Source organism: Neoarius graeffei, chromosome 9 (assembly GCF_027579695.1).
Source record: "Neoarius graeffei isolate fNeoGra1 chromosome 9, fNeoGra1.pri, whole genome shotgun sequence".
Taxonomy (NCBI): domain Eukaryota; kingdom Metazoa; phylum Chordata; class Actinopteri; order Siluriformes; family Ariidae; genus Neoarius; species Neoarius graeffei.
This window is the reverse complement of record NC_083577.1, coordinates 57,087,532-57,107,989: the sequence shown is the minus strand read 5'-3', so window position 1 is coordinate 57,107,989 and position 20,458 is coordinate 57,087,532. Positions and strand designations below refer to the sequence as shown.

Genomic DNA, 20,458 nt, shown 5'->3' with positions numbered 1-20,458 from the left:
CGTTGGCAGATGTCGGTCACTTTGATTTCCGCTGTACGTTTTACTTCCGTCCTACGAAGTCTCGCACAGGTCTCAGCGAATCTTGTTTATGGCCACTGCTTTGACATATGGACTGATGTATTACATAGCATATTTCAAACACTCATAACTTGCTATAGCAGTGACAAAATAGCTGTCAGAAATGCATTCCTACATTTTATAAAATGAGATAAATAGAATTTTGATCATAAAAATTTGCCGTCAGTTCCCCTTTAAAGCTGATGCAAGTAGGAGAGGATGTTTTCAGTATGATTTTGTGCTCCAGGTTAATACTGCTCTTGCATATTCAGCTCCTTTTGAAGGGAGAAAGTTAGACAGTGCCTGCTTTTGTGTAGGATGCATATGTTCTTAGTTTTTCCACCACTACACAGCTCCAAGGGTCTCCTTTCTAAGTATTTGCATATGTCTAAAAGCAAGTGACAATATGCTGCATGTGGCTGGTGCTGTAAACACAGCACCCAGTCTGTGGTCAAAATCATCAGCTGAACCCACACTAGGCAGATCCGAATTGAACAAAGCCAGTTCTGTGCTCGGCTTTGGATCAGCAGGTGTTTTTTTTTTTTTTTTTTGCTATGAAGCTCTGCCAACAACAGAAAGATGACACTGAAAAGGCTGGATTCTCTGTGTTAAAATATATGGTCAAAGAAATGCAAGTCAGTCCTTTTGAGATAACATTTTGATGTCTTGTTGGTGGTGCAGTGGTTAGTACCGTCGCCTCACAGCGAGAAAGTTCTGGGTTCTGTTAGGCCCGGCTCGCTGGAGAGCATAACAAAGAAGGGAAGTCCACGCAATAACAGCTTTTAAAGGAACAAACGTTTTATTAAAGATAACTTCGCAAAAGTAAACTAATGGTTAACTCAGGAATCAGTAGTGTGGTGAGAGCATCTGAAGAATAAGAAAGCTAACATAAGCTATATGTCAAAGGCAAACCAAACTATACTAAACACAAACCAAAGTAGGACGAGGTGCCTGAGAGGCACCAGCCTTCAAGGAAGGAGAGCCAGTTTGGGTTTCATGGCTTTTAAAGGCCACCAACAGGTAAAACTAATCACCCAATGAGATGGGAGGAGCCAGGCAATCAGGGAGCCTAAAAGGAGAAAGCAAAGGCAGGAAAACAAAACACAGCCTGCCCAAAGCCTATGGCCGTCACAGTTCAAACCTCGTGGCTGACTGGAGTCTTTCTGTGAGGAGTTTGTATGTTCTCTCCGTGCCTGCCTGGGTTTCCTCTGGGTGCTCCGGTTTCCTCCCACAGTCCAAAGACATGCAGATTAGTTCAAACGGCTACTCTAAATTGCCCACAGGTATGAAAGTGAGTGTGAATGATTGTCTCTGGAATTGGGAAGCCATGGCCTAAAGGTTAGAGAAGCAGCTTTGGAACCAAAAGATCGCTGGTTTGATTCCCTGGACCAGCAGGAATGGCAGAAGTGCATTCCTTGAGCAAGGCACCTAACCCCCAACTGCTCCCCAGGCTGCTTTAAGTGTGTTGTACAGTGGTGCTTGAAAGTTTGTGAACGCTTTAGAATTTTCTATATTTCTGCATAAATATGACCTAAAACAACATCATCAGATTTTCACACAAGTTCTAAAAGTAGATAAAGAGAACCCAGTTAAACAAATGAGACAAAAATATTATACTTGGTCATTTATTTATTGAGGAAAATGATCCAATATTACATATCTATGACTGGCAAAAGTATGCAAACCTCTAGGATTAGCAGATAATTTGAAGGTGAAATTAGAGTCAGGTGTTTTCAATCAGTGGGATGACAATCAGGTGTGAGTGGGCACCCTGTTTTATTTAAAGAACAGGGATCTATCAAAGTCTGATCTTCACGTTTGTGGAAGTGTATCATGGCACGAACAAAGGAGATTTCTGAGGACCTCAGAAAAAGCATTGTTGATGCTCATCAGGCTGGAAAAGGTTACAAATCCATCTCTAAAGAGTTTGGACTCCACCAATCCACAGTCAGACAGATTGTGTACAAATGGAGGAAATTCAAGACCATTGTTACCCTCCCCAGGAGTGGTCGACCAACAAAGATCACTCCAAGAGCAAGGTGTGTAATAGTTGGCGAGGTCACAAAGGACCCCAGGGTAACTTCTAAGCAACTGAAGGCCTCTCTCACATTAGCCAATGTTCATGAGTCCACCATCAGGAGAACACTGAACAACAAATAGTGTGCAGGGCAGGGTTGCAAGGAGAAAGCCACTGCTCTCCAAAAAGAACATTGCTACTTGTCTGCAGTTTGCTAAAAGATCATGTGGACAAGCCAGAAGACTATTGGAAAAATGTTTTGTGGACAGATGAGACAAAATAGAACTTTTTGGTTTAAATGAGAAGCGTTATGTTTGGAGAAAGGAAAACGCTGCATTCCAGCATAAGAACCTTATCCCACCTGTGAAACATGGTGGTGGTAGTATCATGGTTTGGGCCTGTTTTGCTGCATCTGGGCCAGGATGGCTTGCCATCATTGATGGAACAATGAATTCTGAATTAACCAAAGAATGGTTAAAGAAGAATAAAGTTAATGTTTTGGAATGGCCAAGTCAAAGTCCTGACCTTAATCCAATCGAAATGTTGTGGAAGGACCTGAAGCGAGCAGTTCATGTGAGGAAACCCACCAACATCCCAGAGTTGAAGCTGTTCTGTACGGAGGTACGGGCTAAAATTCCTCCAAGCCGGTGTGCAGGACTGATCAACAGTTACCGGAAATGTTTAGTTGCAGTTATTGCAGCACAAGGGGGTCACACCAGATACTGAAACCAAAGGTTCACATACTTTTGCCACTCACAGATGTATAATATTGGATCATTTTTCTCAATAAATAAATGACCAAGTATAATATTTTTGTCTCATCTGTTTAACTGGGTTCTCTTTATCTACTTTTAGGACTTGTGTGAAAATCTGATGTTTATTTATGCATAAATATATAAAATTCTAAAGGGTTCACAAACTTTCAAGCACCACTGTACGTCTGGATAAGAGATTCCAGACTGTAATGTAATGAATTGGGGATCTGTCCAGTGTGTAACCCGCCTCTCGATGAAGTCAGCTGGGATTGGCTCTAGCTTCCCCTGCAACCCTGATGGATAAGCTATAGATAACTGATGGACGGATAGATGAAGAACTGCTCTTAAACATATGGTCATGATCAGCATGTGTCTGTCCACAGAGAATGAAAATAGTCACATTCCACACACCTCTAACACTGTGCACAAACCTCTGAAACCTCTTGCATAATAAATGGTGACATGGAGCTGGTTGGGAGTCATATCTATTGTAGTTCACTTGATTGCGTACTAGACTGGGTACTGGTACAGAGACTAACACTAAACTGATCACAGAAAGATTGCTTTCTGTGCTTTAGTGATGTAAGCTGTTCATCAATGTGTGTGCTGGGGCTAACTTTGATGACAGCCTCACATTAGGTTGACTAAGATCAACACACACACAAAAATCATAGGGAAGAGCCATAGTGAAAAATCACATTTCAAGATTTAACGAAAGCCTGGGATATGCACAGTACAGCAGATACAGGAAGAGGAGAGATCAAAGGAGAAGATTATTAGGGACACTTACATCATCCTCTTTGGTCCCGCCCCAGAAGTTGGTTCCTCCTGCGTAGCTGGGGATGTTGAGCACAGCAATTCCCTGGAGACTGGGGAGCGGGATGTACTGTCCATCACACTGCAAAAGCCATCATATAAACATAAAGTGCTCTGGGATTTTTTAATAGAACAGACATGAGCAGCAAGCCATGGATGAACATGAGTGTTTGTTTCCTACTGATTTGCATCTATGTACAGAACCAAATCAATGTACCAATACAAATACAAATACAATACAGAACCAAACCAACCAAATCCAAATACAATACAGAACCAAACCAATGCACCAGTACAAATCCAAATACAATACAGAACCAAACCAACCAAATCCAAATACAATACAGATCCAAATACAATACAGAACCAAACCAACCAAATCCAAATACAATACAGATCCAAATACAATACAGAACCAAACCAACCAAATCCAAATCCAATACAGATCCAAATACAATACAGAACCAAACCAATGCACCAGTACAAATCCAAATACAATACAGAACCAAACCAACCAAATCCAAATACAATACAGATCCAAATACAATACAGAACCAAACCAACCAAATCCAAATCCAATACAGATCCAAATACAATACAGAACCAAACCAACCAAATCCAAATACAATACAGATCCAAATACAATACAGAACCAAACCAATGCACCAGTACAAATCCAAATACAATACAGAACCAAACCAACCAAATCCAAATACAATACAGATCCAAATACAATACAGAACCAAACCAACCAAATCCAAATACAATACAGATCCAAATACAATACAGAACCAAACCAACCAAATACAATACAGATCCAAATACAATACAGAACCAAACCAATGCACCAGTACAAATCCAAATATAATACAGAATCAAACCAGTGCACTAAGGGGGACATAAATAAAAATTACAAAGTACAGTACAACTATTAGAGTCATTAGTTAACTTTTACATATGGTGTTTTAAAATGTAACTTAATTCACATTTACTGTGCTAATCTACATCACTATCACAGAGTTGTGCAAAGCTGACTTCTAACTCGACTTCTCACTTTTTTGTCTTACCTCTAACTGCACTTTCTGCTCCAGGTTCTTGTAGGTTCTCTGCAGTAATTCCTTCGTGCCTAAGACTCCGTACCACATCATATTTTTGGTGCGACTCCTACCACAGTGGAACATTGGGACAGTCAAAAAAAAATAAATCTAATACCTGATATGAAACAGCCAGAGAGAAGAAGAAGCTCTGACCTGCATTTCTCAGGATGTTCTTCACGCTTGTTATTAAACTCCAGTGAGATCTTGGCATCCAAGCCGATCCCAAAGTAGTTGTTCATGACACATTTCTCCAAATACCCCTCTCTACAAGTATGATAGATAAGCATAAATATAAATATTGTATATAAGCATTTACAGTTGGTTTGATAATTATTAGCACCCTTTGTGAAGATGGAGAGATTATGAAAAAATGTCTTTGTGGTTAATTGCTTTACTTTCACATATTGGAAAATATGAGAGAAATCTAACTAACCTTTAACTGAAGGTAATTTATTCTAAGAAAATCTCATCTCATCTCATCTCATTATCTCTAGCCGCTTTATCCTGTTCTACAGGGTCGCAGGCAAGCTGGAGCCTATCCCAGCTGACTATGGGCGAAAGGCGGGGTACACCCTGGACAAGTCGCCAGGTCATCACAGGGCTGACACAGAGACACAGACAACCATTCACACTCACATTCACACCTACGGTCAATTTAGAGCCACCAGTTAACCTAACCTGCATGTCTTTGGACTGTGGGGGAAACCGGAGCACCCGGAGGAAACCCACGCGGACACGGGGAGAACATGCAAACTCCACACAGAAAGGCCCTCGTCGGCCACGGGGCTCGAACCCGGACCTTCTTGCTGTGAGGCGACAGCGCTAACCACTACACCACCATGCTGCCCTTCTAAGAAAATTTAAGGAATAAAATCTAACTAAAGCATGTCCATATTTGATTTTTTTAAAGTTCATCTGAATGTTAAGAAACTCCAGGAAGTTCATGACGTCTTGTTACACTAAAGTATAATTTGACAAAGAATGTGTGTGTGTGTGTGTGTGTGTGTGTGTGTGTGTGTGTGAGTGAGTGAGAGAGAGAATGAAGAGGTATGTTAGAGGATCTTACAATGAATCTGGGTCAGGGTCAATGAAAGGCGTGGCTCCAAACGGGTCAATGTTAGCAAGTAACATCTTGCTAATGATTGAGCTTCCAGCTATGGAGGCAGCAAGACCTGCACGCAAGCCTGAGAGCCAGCAAATCAGAGAAGTTTCATTAACAAACTTAAATAATTTAATATCATACCAGAGCGTCAGCGACGCAGTAGCTCACACGACCATACCATGAGAAACCAGACTCATTTATAATTAGCTAAGTTGCTCGTCATGAGAACAATTACAACAATTTGATCTTTCAAACGAAACATTCAGAATCAAAATCCACTGAAAACTCAGGAGGAGTAGCAATTTTCCTGAAAGTTTGTTAATTGGCCTAATTAGCAACTTGTTAATGAGAAATCATAAAACCAGGGAGTAACTTTTGTGCAGACTGATTAGATCTTCCAAACAAAACAATCAGAATTGCATTTCTCAGGATGTTCTTCACGCTTGTTGTTCAACTCCAGTGAGATCTTGGCATCCAAGCCGATCCCAAAGTAGTTGTTCATGACACACTTCTCCAAATACCCCTCTCTACAAGTATGATAGATAAACATAAATATAAATATTGTATATAAGCATTTACAGTTGGTTTGGTAATTATTGGCACCCTTTGTGAAGATGGAGAAAGAGATTATGAAAAAAGTTGCTCTTCATGAGAACAATTACAACAATCTGACCTTCCAAACAAAACAATCAGAATCAAAATCCATTGAAGACTCAGGGAGGAGTGGCGATTTTCCCGAAAGTTTATTAATTGGCCTAATTAGCAACTTGTTAATGAGAAATCACGAAACCAAGGAGTAACTTTTGTGCAGACTGATTAGATCTTCCAAACAAAAACAGTCAGAATCAAAATCCATTGAAAACTCAGGTAGGAGCAGCAATTTTTGTGACTTGTGGATGGACGAATGGACGGATGGACGGACGGACGGACGCCGTGTGATGGCAATAGCTCATCGCCCTCCAGCCGGTGAGCTAACAAGACCATTTACTGCATTAGATCCTTTTAATAAATAGTGAAATACTTTACTTCCTCCTAGATTATAATTTAGTGTCCGTGCAATCATACCTGGACAGATGATGCGAGTGTTGAGGACAGGCAGGTTCTCTTTACTTGTGGTGAAGGGAGGAATGGAGAAAGAGCCACAGGACTGCGTGCTGCGACTCACACGCCTCTCGGTAGGTGAACAGGGTGACTTCGCCACTAAAGGAAGATAGCATGTTAGTATAAAAGCTGAAGACAACACAGGAGAACCTTCTCTCTCTGTGATAGCAATTTCATGATAAACAAAAAGATGCAAAATATCTACAAATATAAATTCTAGACTAGGATGGAAAATTAAGATGGAGGACAACACTGATGAGGTGCAGGTATTGGAAGCTACAAGGAGATGGGGAAACCTACAAATTGCACCTAGATATAAATCTACTGAAAGTGTAAATACCTAATAAAATTGTAAATGAGTGTAGCTACGAGGCAGGTGTACCTTATAAAGTGACCACTGACTGTAAGTGAATACATCTGAGAAAGAGTGAACGTACGATTATCAAGCTGGCATCCATAAACAGTTGTATGGCTGCTTCATCACAGTATGTTTCACATTTTTGTTGTTTTTTTGCTTTACATAATGCAATAATTTTACAATACAATAAAACATCACTAGCCGCTAATGACAAGGTAATGTCTTCAGGAGCCTTTTATTCTCGCCTGGACAAGTAGGTCTGTCTATTACACAATCACATGGGCTTTATAGAGACAGATATTGCTCTGGGATAAATGTATAAGGCTACGGTCACACTACAGCTCGCGATGCTTTGCGATGGGTTACTGATGAAAATGAGGCGTTTTGGTGACGACGCATGGCGATATACAGCCGAGCTAAAAGTTGTGGTCACACAGCAAACGAACACTTGACTGTCATGCCTTCGTGCTCGAGTGGCCACGTTTGCTCACAGGACTTGGTTGTTATGGGAAATACGTGATGCTGATTTGAGCACAATCAGCACGCTCATATAAGAACACAGAGGCTTTGCGAAGTATTATCATTATCACGGTCACATTTGTTTCTAGCCATGTTTAAGACTCTGCTTACGATTTCGTTTGAGGTTTGTTTTTGTAAATATCACACCTACTAATAAACACTCTTCCTGCACTTAGAGCCATCTACCGCCGTATACCTGACACAATACTTCACAAAGTCTCTGTGAAAACACAGTCCTTATATGCATGTGCTGATTGCACTCAAATCAGCATCAGGTGCTTCCCTTAACGACTGGGTCCCAAGTGCATGCACAACACACTCCGAAGGATCCCTGAATGTAAATGCACTTTTTAAGTCACGGGGAAGGTTAGGCTATGCCGAGCCGCATTCATAAAAGACTATTCCCAAGATAACGGCATGATAATCTCTATTTTCTAAGTTCTAGTCCAGCAGATTTTAGTCTGAATGCCAAACGATATGACCATGTTTAGTTTCGAGCCATTTTAAGAGTCATTTTGTTACAAAGTTGCTTGGAATCTCATCTCATTATCTCTAGCCGCTTTATCCTGTTCTACAGGGTCGCAGGCAAGCTGGAGCCTATCCCAGTTGACTACGGGCGAAAGGTGGGGTACACCCTGGACAAGTCGCCAGGTCATCACAGGGCTGACACATAGACACAGACAACCATTCACACTCACATTCACACCTACGGTCAATTTAGAGTCACCAGTTAACCTAACCTGCATGTCTTTGGACTGTGGGGGAAACCGGAGCACCCGGACACGCGGAGAACATGCAAACTCCGCAGAGAAAGGCCCTCGCCGGCCACGGGGTTCGAACCAACCCGGACCTTCTTGCTGTGAGGCGACAGCGCTAACCACTACACCACCGTGCCGCCCCTGCTTGGAATCTCGTACTCAAAATTTGAACTGTATTATGTAAGAAGAGTTGTATTGTTAATTACTAAATTTCTTATAGACTTATTATAAACATAGTATAGAACAAATAGTCATGGTTGACATAGTGTTTCATGAGTGTTATTATAGTACCTATATATGAGGACCAGTAAGTTGTAACCAACTGGAACATCCTTCCCCCCCCATATTTTTTTCTAGACATGGAACTGATCTGTGTGTGCTACTGTTTTTTTGGGTATAACTTTAAGCATGTTTTTCTTGAATCTTCTGACATTTTCTTGTATATTATATTTAATTTGTAGTGTAACTAGCAACTAATATCTAATGTAATTTGGCCTTTAAAGATCACAAAAATGTGCCTGGAAATAGTGGAGAAGCCATCTCCAGGCATCTAAAGCCTTTCAGCTTCCGGGGCCCTAAGGCAGGCCCCGGACCCCCAGACGCATCATTCCAGGCATTTGGCCCGTTATTTGGACAGGCTGAAATTTGGACTGACAAACAACATTTCAGACTTGTCTGTCTTGTGACAGTCTGCTTAAAATTCCTTATTTCCCACACTGAAATTATAATAATGTTCATAACGTGCTAGAAACACTAGAGGGCATCATCATCAAACATTCAGAAATCAAAGTCAATTTTACAGCTAGACTTCTAAAATTATCTATGATATTGAATGTGTTGTGTTTAAAGGAGAACTGAAGTCATTTTTCAACTTGCTTTATTTCTTAATTAACGTGTTATTCAATTACGTTTTCGGTTTTAGTAACCTTATATCGTGACTTGTATTGGCAACTACTTGCAATTAAATATTAGACTTATCAGCCTATTCAGTTTTTAGCCATGTTGAATGTAGTTCGTTTGGTCCACGGCAGGCGTCGCTTATCCGCGCGATCTTCACGAGACTTGTGCGAGACTCTGAGACGTGAAGTGTCAGCCAGGTGTCCTTGGCATCTTGTGTCACATTTATTCCACCAAATGAACTGTTTTCCAAATGAAATGTCGCACAAAAACGAGTTTAAATGATGATTACTGCCTACTTTCTTCAAACTTTCTTGATTGCTCTCAAAACAAACAAAACTTCCGGCTTGATTACGTCAGCATTCGAAAGAGGGCGCGTGCGTCTTTTGACAATGTTGGCAGATGTCGGCCACTTTGATTTCCGCTGTACGTTTTACTTCCGTCCTACGATGTCTCGCACAGGTCTCAACGAATCTCGTTTACGGCCATTGCTTTGACATATGGACTGATATATTACAGAGCATATTTCAAACACTCATAGCGCGCTATCGCAGTGACAAAATAGCTGTCAAAAATGCATTCCTATATTTAATAAAATGAGATAAATAGAATTTTGATAATAAAAAAATTTGCCTTCAGTTCCCCTTTAACTACCCACTCTGATAGCACATGTAATCATTAGTTGTTGGCATCTTAAAGCCTTCTTCCACAAGTGCAGTTTAGACTCACAGGGCAGACTCTCCAGTTCTTTGGTGTCCTCATCCTTCTCGCTGTCCTTGTTTTCCTCCTCTATGTCCTTTTTGATGTCTGTAGGAGACTGCAGGTCTTGTTCGTCCGTATGAGCATTCTGTTCATCCACCACTAGGAAAGAGAACCAGACCAGATACATAGATTCGCTGAGTTCTTAGTCAATGTGAATGTTTACATAAATCGTAAAAGGAAGCTCCACTATGTTATGATGGCGCAAATCAGAAAAGGAACGTACTACACATTCACTGCTTGCTAACAAAGATAATGTTGATACTCGCAAATCTCTCATCAGAGCATTATAATCATCTCTGGCTTGTTATTATTACTTTTCTCAGCCTGCTCGATGATCTGCCTGACCGCTTTCTTCAAGCTGTTTGCACGCAGCATGAGCTGCTCACGTGGCCTGAAAAGCTTGTGTGGAGAGTCCTTCTCTGTGACGTTCTCCTCCATTTTCTCCTTTAGCTCCGTCAGAGACTCCTCACTGAGATCCTCCTCCTCCAGCTCCTCTTCCTCCAGCTCCTCTTCTACAATAGGGGGGGTGGTGAGAGAAGGAGGACTCATCGCCTGAGCCTCTGTGTTCAGGGTCTGCAGGAGTGAATCCAGCTTCTCATTCAGGACCGCACACTGCACAGAGAGAAGACACAAGTCAGTGTGCAGCTTAATAAAAACACCGCTCATAGTCTTATTCTTAAGAAATAACATTACATAAGACTTGGCACGGGCGGCACGGTGGTGTAGTGGTTAGCGCTGTCGCCTCACAGCAAGAAGGTCCTGGGTTCGAGCCCCGTGGCCGGCGAGGGCCTTTCTGCGCGGAGTTTGCATGTTCTCCCCGTGTCCGCGTGGGTTTCCTCCGGGTGCTCCGGTTTCCCCCACAGTCCAAAGACATGCAGGTTAGGTTAACTGGTGACTCTAAATTGACCGTAGGTGTGAATGTGAGTGTGAATGGTTGTCTGTGTCTATGTGTCAGCCCTGTGATGACCTGGCGACTTGTCCAGGGTGTACCCCGCCTTTCGCCTGTAGTCAGCTGGGATAGGCTCCAGCTTGCCTGCGACCCTGTAGAACAGGGTAAAGCGGCTAGAGATAATGAGATGAGAAGAGAAGACTTGGCACAAGCTTGAAATGACAGATTCCAAAAATCAAGCACTAAATTGACTGTTTTCATTCATCTACACCATCTTCATGTGAAACTCGTCTAATAAAGAAGTAGAACTTTCAGTATGGATTCACAGTTTATAAGGAGGTTAGATGGTATTCAAACACTCAAACCAACATTCCTTTAAAGATCAGAAAACGTGGTAATTATTGGTTGTGTAACAATGTTATGACAACAATGCTCACACAATGTTCCCAGTTACACAAAAATGAACATCATGAAAATTGTACTGGGACCGAATGTTTCTAGAATTGTAACGTAAAAAACAGAAAATCATTAGCTGGAAATGTTTAAAAAAAAAAGAAAGAAAAAAAAATCAAGCAAGTGACAAATCTCTCAAGTGTTGTTCGTTCATTGTTCATAAAGAAATAAGCCATGAGAAGGAGTACTGCACTGTAAAGGATGCCATGGAATATTATAGCTTTTATAAAATGGCGACAAAACAATATGACAAAATCTAATAATCAAAATAAATAATTATTATCAATTATACTTGCAATAAAGCATTCTTCCACCACAAAATGTAATCGATTAACCAGGCTTGTAGTACTCGAGTCCAACTCGTGCTCTAATTTTAAGGACTCGTGACTTGACTTGGACTTCAGCACTGATGACTCGGACTTGTGCATTAACTGCATTTGGACTCGTAAGCTGGAGATGAGGACTCTCATTTTTTTCATTTTTGTAACATGCCATAATAATTTGGCATAAGATATACGTTAATTTTATACTGATTCCGTGCAAGAGAATGCACGTTCACCTGTTCATACGTCATGTTCAGGAACAAACTAACATTAATGGCGCTAAAATGCCTGGAGACAATGCCACTAGGATTGTCCGATTTGCTTATACAGACTTCTCGTGCAGTAGGGAAAAAATGCACTGCTATGTGTTCCATATGTAGAAGAACTATCGAGGAGACGACGGGAACGACCTCGAACTTCAATCGTTAGTTGGTAAGACTCCACCCAGAGAAGGAAGTGACATGCTATGTTCATTGCTCTGTTGATAGCGTGGCTTGCTGACCAATGAACTCGCTAGTGTTAACCCTCTCTCATGTTATTGGCCCTATTGATAGCGGGGCTTGTGTCGGACTCAACTCAGATCAGTAGTGGACTCGGCTCGGACTCGACTTGAAATTTTCTTTAATGACTTGGACTTGAACACTAGGGACTCGAGACTGGACTTGGACTCGAGGTTTACTGACTCGACTACAACACTGCTATTAACAGATTACAAACAACATAAGGAAAGGAAAACATGAAGAACATAGCCTCAATGAGGCTGTAGCTCATCCTGGCCACTGCTGTATGTGAGTTTGAAATCCGATCAATCCTGTAGGGGGAGTAGCAATTTTTGTGAAATTGTATATGACCCCTGTGTAGTTGCATCCATGGCAGGTGGTGCCACCTGGTGAACAATTTTTGTTGGCATATGTCTTTAGAGTCTTCTGGGTGTGTTTCAGTGAAAACATCCTCGCAATTTATAAATAGTGGTGTTTGGTGTGACGAGTCACCCGAAATTTTAAAACGCCTATAAAATGTTAAATAAGACAGGTGGTGCCACCGTATTGACAACTTTTATACATACCAACCTGGGGAACATTTCATATGAGTTTGATCAAAATCTGATCACTCCTGGAGGAGGAGGAGTGATGTTCAAGAAACTGCATATGACCCCTCTGTAGCTGCATCCATGGCAGGTGGCACCACCTGGCAAACAACTCTTGTTGGTACATGTCTTTCGAGTCTTCTGGGTGAGTTTCAGTGAAAACGTCCCAGCAGTTTACAAAGAGTAGCGTTTAATGTGATGAGTCACCTGAAAATTTCAGACGCCCATAAAATCGTAAATATGACAGGTTGCGCCACCATCTTGACAATTTTTATGCACACCCACCTGGGGAACATTGTATGTGAGTTTGATCAAAATCTGATCAATCCTGTAGGAGAAGTAGCGATTTCTGTAAATTGTGGACGGATGACAACGTACGACAAACGGACGACGTGTGGTCACACAAGTTCACCCGGCCTGGCCTACAGCTGGATGAACTAAAAATTAGTGTATTCTATGGACATAACAAACGCTTAATGATTGTTACTGGTTTAAAATCTGCCACATTAACCCAAAATTCAATTTATGTGATGTGGTCAAAGGTGTGCATACATACATACTCTCCTCTCTGCACTGGCTCCCCATATGTTTTAGAATCCAATTCAAAATACTTCTTTTAGTTTTTAAGTTTTTACATGGTCAGGCCCCTTCCTACATTTCAGACATGCTGCGACACCACTCTGCACCCAGGTCTCTCAGATCCACTAACCAAGGCCTCCTCCATGTTCCCCGGTCCCGTCTTATACATAAAGGTGACCGAGCCTTTGCAGTGGCAGCCCCACGTCTTTGGAATGGTCTGCCTCCAGACATCAGACTCGCTCCCACTATCACTACTTTTAAATTTAGACTGAAAACACACTTTTACACCTTACCCTTTGCTTCTTAGTTCTTAGCTTTCTTCTCTCCCTTAAAGGAACAGTCCACCGTACTTCCATAATGAAATATGCTCTTATCTGAATTGAGACGAGCTGCTCCGTACCTCTCCGAGCTTTGCGCGACCTCCCAGTCAGTCAGACGCAGTCAGACGCGCTGTCACTCCTGTTAGCAATGTAGCTAGGCTCAGCATGGCCAACGGTATTTTTTGGGGCTGTAGTTAGATGCGACCAAACTCTTCCGCGTTTTTCCTGTTTACATAGGTTTATATGACCAGTGATATGAAACAAGTTCAGTTACACAAATTGAAACGTAGCGATTTTCTATGCTATGGAAAGTCCGCACTATAATGACAGGCGTACTAACACCTTCTGCACGCTTCGACAGCACATTGATACGGAGCTCAGTATCAATGCGCTGTCGAAGCGCGCAGAAGGTGTTAGTACGCCTGTCATTATAGTGCGGACTTTCCATAGCATAGAAAATCGCTACGTTTCAATTTGTGTAACTGAACTTGTTTCATATCACTGGTCATATAAACCTATGTAAACAGGAAAAACGCGGAAGAGTTTGGTCGCATCTAACTACAGCCCCAAAAAATACCATTGGCCATGCTGAGCCTAGCTACATTGCTAACAGGAGTGACAGCGCGTCTGACCGACTGGGAGGTCGCGCAAAGCTCGGAGAGGTACGGAGCAGCTCGTCTCAATTCAGATAAGAGCATATTTCATTATGGAAGTACGGTGGACTGTTCCTTTAAGCCACTGCCCTTTAACACCTTTTATGTATCTAAATTGCTTTTTAACACTTTTTATGTATCTTAATTATTTTATGCTTCATTTTCTTTTACTATGTGTTGGTCAATGCTGTCAGTGTTTTGTCACTGTACACTGCACCCAGTTGTCTTTGTCTATTGGAATGCTGCTAAAATGTTTTCTTACCATATGTTACTAATATGCTTTATTGCTTTTATTTTCTTTTATTGTTTTAGCCAGACACTGTACAGCACTTTGGTCAGTTTGCACTGTTTTTAAATGTGCTTTATAAATAAAATTTACTTTACTTACTTTACATACATACATACATACATACATACATACATACATACATACATACATACATACATACATACAGTACTGTGCAAAAGTCTTAGGCACCCTATTTTTTTCACTCAAACTTTGTTATATAGAGTTCTATTTTATGACTTCTACATTATCAAGTCAGTACAAAAACATTTTAGACTTTCAAACATTTGTTTTCCAGCACAAAATTAAAGGTAGACTGTCTTTCAGATTTTTCAAGTGTAGGTCATAAAAAGAATTTTCCCTGACACCCAATTATTTTTGTTTAGTGAATCGAAAGCTACTGAATTCAAATCACAGACTTCCAATTTTATTAGGTTTTTTAAATAGAGCAATTAATGAATTTAGAGCCATGTGGCCCTAAATTCTCCGCTATTTTTTCCTGCTTCACCATGACCCAATTCAAGATACTACGTCATGCATCATGTGGAGGGCTTTCCCTGTTCACGCAAGGCATTGTGGGATACAAATTTGAAACAGGAGAGAAAAATGGAGGACGTGAGTGTGTGAATGAAATGTGAAAGTCACGGAAAGTGAGAAGATATGTTGCGAAGGAAAGGAAATGCAGGACCAAACTAATAAATATTGGCGGTCAGCGAGCACCTCGGTGTGATCAGCTGTTCATTTAGCGACAGAATGATGGAACTGTCAGTGCATCGTCAAGGTAAACCTGTAGATGGCAGTAATGCAACACTGAGGATGCCAGCTGCCGTAAAACCCAAAAGAAAAAAAAGAAGAAGAAAAAGGTAAACCTGCACATGTGCACACAGACTTCCTCTGTCTGCTTGACTGTGCAAAGTGAGCGATTTCATGCACATTATTTGCTCGGGAAACCTCTCAAATTAAATAACTTCCCAGCCACAGAATGTCCTGGTTCTTTGTGAGATATTACAGAAATAAACATGTATCACAATGACAAATTTCAGAGGGAACTAAATGTCACCGAGTTTATGAAATCGAAAGGCTGTATTGCTTTAAATGTTACAGAAAAAAAAGTTTGTATCTGAGCAGCATATTCTTAATTTCCCTGAGGGAACCCTCCCAAAGGGATCAATAAAGTTTAATCTAATCTAATCTACATAAGAGACCACTTTTCAGATTAAAAAAGAAAACGTAATGAAGGCTCCTGGGTTTTGCTGCAAAATGAAGAAGCAAGTGTGACAAAGTGTCCAGAAGAACTGTGGCTGGTTCTGCAAGATGCTCAGTAAAGCCTACAGCTCATTTCCTTATCAAACTGCTCTCATTGTACCTGAGACTATGATTTTTTTTTTAAAGCAAAGGGTCGTCTCACACCAAATATTGACTTTGTTTCATTTATTATGGCTTACTGCTGTTTATAGTATATTTTTAATGTTGAAACATTTCATTTCATTATTTTTAAGCCATTTTTGGTCTACAGCGTTTCTTTGCATGTGCCTAAGATTTTTGCACAGTACTGTAGATCAAGGATTTAACAACGACTGCAAATCAAAACTATACATTTTAGAAAACTTCACAAGACACGTCAGTAGACACATTACATACAGTGGTGCTTGAAAGTTTGTGAACCCTTTAGAATTTTATATATTTCTGCATAAATATGACCTAAAACATCAGATTTTCACACAAGTCCTAAAAGTAGATAAAGAGAACCCAGTTAAACAAATGAGACAAAAATATTAGACTTGGTCATTTATTTATTGAGGAAAATGATCCAATATTACATATCTGTGAGTGGCAAAAGTATGTGAACCTTTGGTTTCAGTATCTGGTGTGACCCCCTTGTGCAACAATAACTGCAACTAAACGTTTGCGGTAACTGTTGATCAGTCCTGCACACTGGCTTGGAGGAATTTTAGCCCGTTCCTCCGTACAGAACAGCTTCAACTCTGGGATGTTGGTGGGTTTCCTCACATGAACTGCTCACTTCAGGTCCTTCCACAACATTTCCACTGGATTAAGGTCAGGACTTTGACTTGGCCATTCCAAAACATCAACTTTATTCTTCTTTAACCATTCTTTGGTAGAATGACTTGTGCGCTTAGAGTCGTTGTCTTGCTGCATGATCCACCTTCTCTTGAGATTCAGTTCATGGACAGATGTCCTGACATTTACCTTTAGAATTCACTGGTATAATTCAGAATTCATTGTTCCATCAATGATGGCAAGCCGTCCTGGCCCAGATGCAGCAAAACAGGTCCAAACCATGATACTACCACCACCATGTTTCACAGATGGGATAAAGTTCTTGTGCTGGAATGCAGTGTTTTCCTTTCTCCAAACATAACGCTTCTCATTTAAACCAAAAAGTTCTATTTTGGTCTCATCTGTCCACAGAACATTTTTCCAATAGCCTTCTGGCTTGTCCAAGTGATCTTTAGCAAACTGCAGATGAGCAGCAATGTTCTTTTTGGAGAGCAGTGGCTTTCTCCTTGCAACCCTGCCATGCACACCACTGTTGTTCAGTGTTCTCCTGATGGTGGACTCATGAACATTAACATTAGCCAATGTGAGAGAGGCCTTCAGTTGCTTAGAAGTTACCCTGGGGTCCTTTGTGACCTCGCCGACTATTACACGCCTTGCTCTTGGAGTGATCTTTGTTGGTCCACCACTCCTGGGGAGGGTAACAATGGTCTTGAATTTCCTCCATTTGTACACAATCTGTCTGACTGTGGATTGGTGGAGTCCAAACTTTTTAGAGATGGTTTTGTAACCTTTTCCAGCGTGATGAGCATCAACAACGCTTTTTCTGAGGTCCTCAGAAATCTCCTTTGTTCGTGCCATGATACACTTCCACAAACATGTGTTGTGAAGATCAGACTTTGATAGATCCCTGTTCTTGAAATAAAACAGGGTGCCCACTCACACCTGGTTGTCATCCCACTGATTGAAAACACCTGACTCTAATTTCACCTTCAAATGAACTGCTAATCCTAGAGGTTCACATACTTTTGCCACTGACAGATATGTAATATTGGATCATTTTTCTCAATAAATAAGTGACCAAGTATAATATTTTTGTCTCATTTGTTTAACTGGGTTCTCTTTATCTACTTTTAGGACTTGTGTGAAAACCTGATGATGTTTTAGGTCATATTTATGCAGAAATATAGAAAATTCTAAAGGGTTCACAAACTTTCAAGCACCACTGTATGGATTACTGTATTCTTTACACCTATGCATAGTATAATTATATTACTTTTCTTTAAATGCTTTTTAAAATTATCATAAACCTTCGAAAAGATTAAAGTGCAGTTAGAATTTCTACTTTGTTTTTCTTTTCGTATGCAAACACTGTAGAATAGGAACTAAATCACAGGTAGGGACTGTAGTTACGAGAGTGGTGTGTTGCAGGATCGGTTTAAGAACTTTACTCGAGCCAATCACTTGGATTTATTGATTGACTGGGTCATAGCTGACTACTGTGTCACAAGCTGTTCATCATCATGTTGCCTGACACTATGACAGGAGTCTTGTGAACTTGGACAGAAAATGCTGCTTTGTGAATGCAGGATTAAAATTCTTCCACAAAAGCCAAACTAAACCCATATAGAAGCAAGGTGCAGTGTAAACTCACTTTCACAGCCATGCTTTCAGCTTCCTCGGTGTTCTCGGTGCTCTTTTCATAGGACTTCCCAACCTTGGCAACAAAGTCCTTGACTGTTTCACACAGGATCCTGGTGGTGAGAGGAGAGGATAATTTCTCTAGATCTGCTAGCCCAGGATATGTATATATGTGTGTGTGTGTGTGTGTGTGTGTGTGTGTGTGTGTGTGTGTGTGTGTGTGTGTGTGTGTACACACAGTACTGCATGGGTGGACTTACTTTGCTGAGGATATGACCACGGAGTGCTGATCTGAGTTGAGGATCTTTGTGAGATGAGCAGCAACTGAATCCTCATAATCTGATATCTGAAACTACAGCCACGTATATAATAGCTCTCAGGTTCTGATTTACTAACATCCGAAAGAAATCATTTGCGTGCTATGTAACAAATTGCAAGCAGTCTTAGTGAGCATGTTGAGGGATATTTTACAATGAATAATTTTATTACCGTGTTATTGTGTTATGGTGTCACATGCAAAGTAAGGAGAGGAAGCAAGATATAAATTAGATTTTTTGACTGTACTAAGTGCTCTCAAGAGTCACAGCAAGTAACAACTGCAAAGAAAGTTCTAGAAATGGAAATTAAAGCTGTACTGCCTTTCAGATTTTTCAAGTGCAGGTCATAAAAAGAATTTTCCCTGACACCCAGTTATTTCCGTTTAGTGGACTGAAGGCTACTGAATTCGAATCACAGGCTTCCAATTTTATTAGGTTTTTTAAAATAGATCGATTAATGAATTTAAGGCCACATGGCCCTAAATTCTCTGCTATTTTTTCCTGCTTCACCATGACCCAATTCAAGATACTACGTCATGCATCACGTGGAGGGCTTTCCCCGTTTGCGCAAGGCATTATGGGATACAAATTTGAAACCAGAGAGAAAAATAGAGGACGTGAGTGTGCGAATGAAACGTGAAAGACCGACTACAGTAACGGAAAGTGAGAAGAAAAGACGTTATGTTGCGAAGGAAAGGAAACGCAGGACCAAACTAATAAATATCGGCAGTCAGTGAGCACCTTGGTGTGATCAGCTGTTCGTTTAGCGACGGAATGATGTAACTGTCACTGCACAGTCAAGGTAAACCTGCGCATGCGCACACGGACTTCCTCTGTCTGCTTGACTGCGCGACGTGAGTGATTTCATGCACACTGTTTGCGAGAGAATCCCCTCAAATTAAATAACTTCCCAGTCACAGAATGGCCTGATATTTTGTGAGATATTACAGAAATAAACACATATCACAATGATCAAATTTCAGAGGAACTAAATTTCACTGGTTTTATGAACTCGAAAGGCAGACTCGCTTGAAACATGTAGTATGCCGCATAATTGTGTATCAAATATAAGGTGGTCAAACTGGCAGATTCTACCGTAACTGGATCCATTAATCACTTGCCCACAAAATAAGAAATTTTTCTTGTCCTTTTTTCAGTGAGGTAATATTTTCAAGATTGAAAATATGGTATTTGGTCTTCTAAAACAGCACGTCATTTAAAAATACACTGAGTATATCAATAAAAGATTTTTAAAGAATAAAGTTCTATTTCTTTGACATATCTGACAGACATAACTCCCATTTTAAAAATCACTTTCATTATCCCTGTTGCTATCGTCAGTGAATTTCTGTCAGATGACCTGACGATAGACTCGGCCATTATGGATCTTTGGTAGTTATCGTGTGGAAGCAGGCTTTATCATTTTTGGGTGTCAACAGATAGAGTTGAAATAGATTAACAGCGAAAAAACTATTTCGTTCACGAGAGAAGCCCACAGTTATTTTTAAAAAAATGCTATCGTCAGTCTGTCAGTCTAATGCACCTGACGATAGCAAAATTCAAGCCCTCGCCACGCACATGTTGACTGACGCAAAGAGGAAATTCTACTGCGCGTGATTTTTGTGACGGCAGACATTTACTTCCGGGCAAGA

At 40.8% G+C, this 20,458-nt stretch overlaps 1 protein-coding gene across 5 annotated transcripts in view; it reads right to left on the bottom strand.

The window, feature by feature from the left end:
* The window catches only part of dgkh (diacylglycerol kinase, eta), a 121,704-nt gene that overhangs the window by 12,449 nt on the left and 88,797 nt on the right, over positions 1 to 20,458 (bottom strand). For all 5 annotated transcript variants that reach the window (XM_060929898.1, XM_060929894.1, XM_060929895.1 and 2 more), the window contains 9 exons: positions 18,750 to 18,841; positions 18,503 to 18,602; positions 10,554 to 10,851; positions 10,207 to 10,338; positions 6,910 to 7,044; positions 5,809 to 5,926; positions 4,896 to 5,006; positions 4,713 to 4,809; positions 3,620 to 3,727 (listed from right to left, as the gene is read on the bottom strand). In XM_060929898.1, coding sequence (XP_060785881.1) covers positions 3,620 to 3,727; positions 4,713 to 4,809; positions 4,896 to 5,006; positions 5,809 to 5,926; positions 6,910 to 7,044; positions 10,207 to 10,338; positions 10,554 to 10,851; positions 18,503 to 18,602; positions 18,750 to 18,841 — 1,191 coding nt within the window. The remainder of the gene's footprint in view (positions 1 to 3,619; positions 3,728 to 4,712; positions 4,810 to 4,895; positions 5,007 to 5,808; positions 5,927 to 6,909; positions 7,045 to 10,206; positions 10,339 to 10,553; positions 10,852 to 18,502; positions 18,603 to 18,749; positions 18,842 to 20,458) is intronic.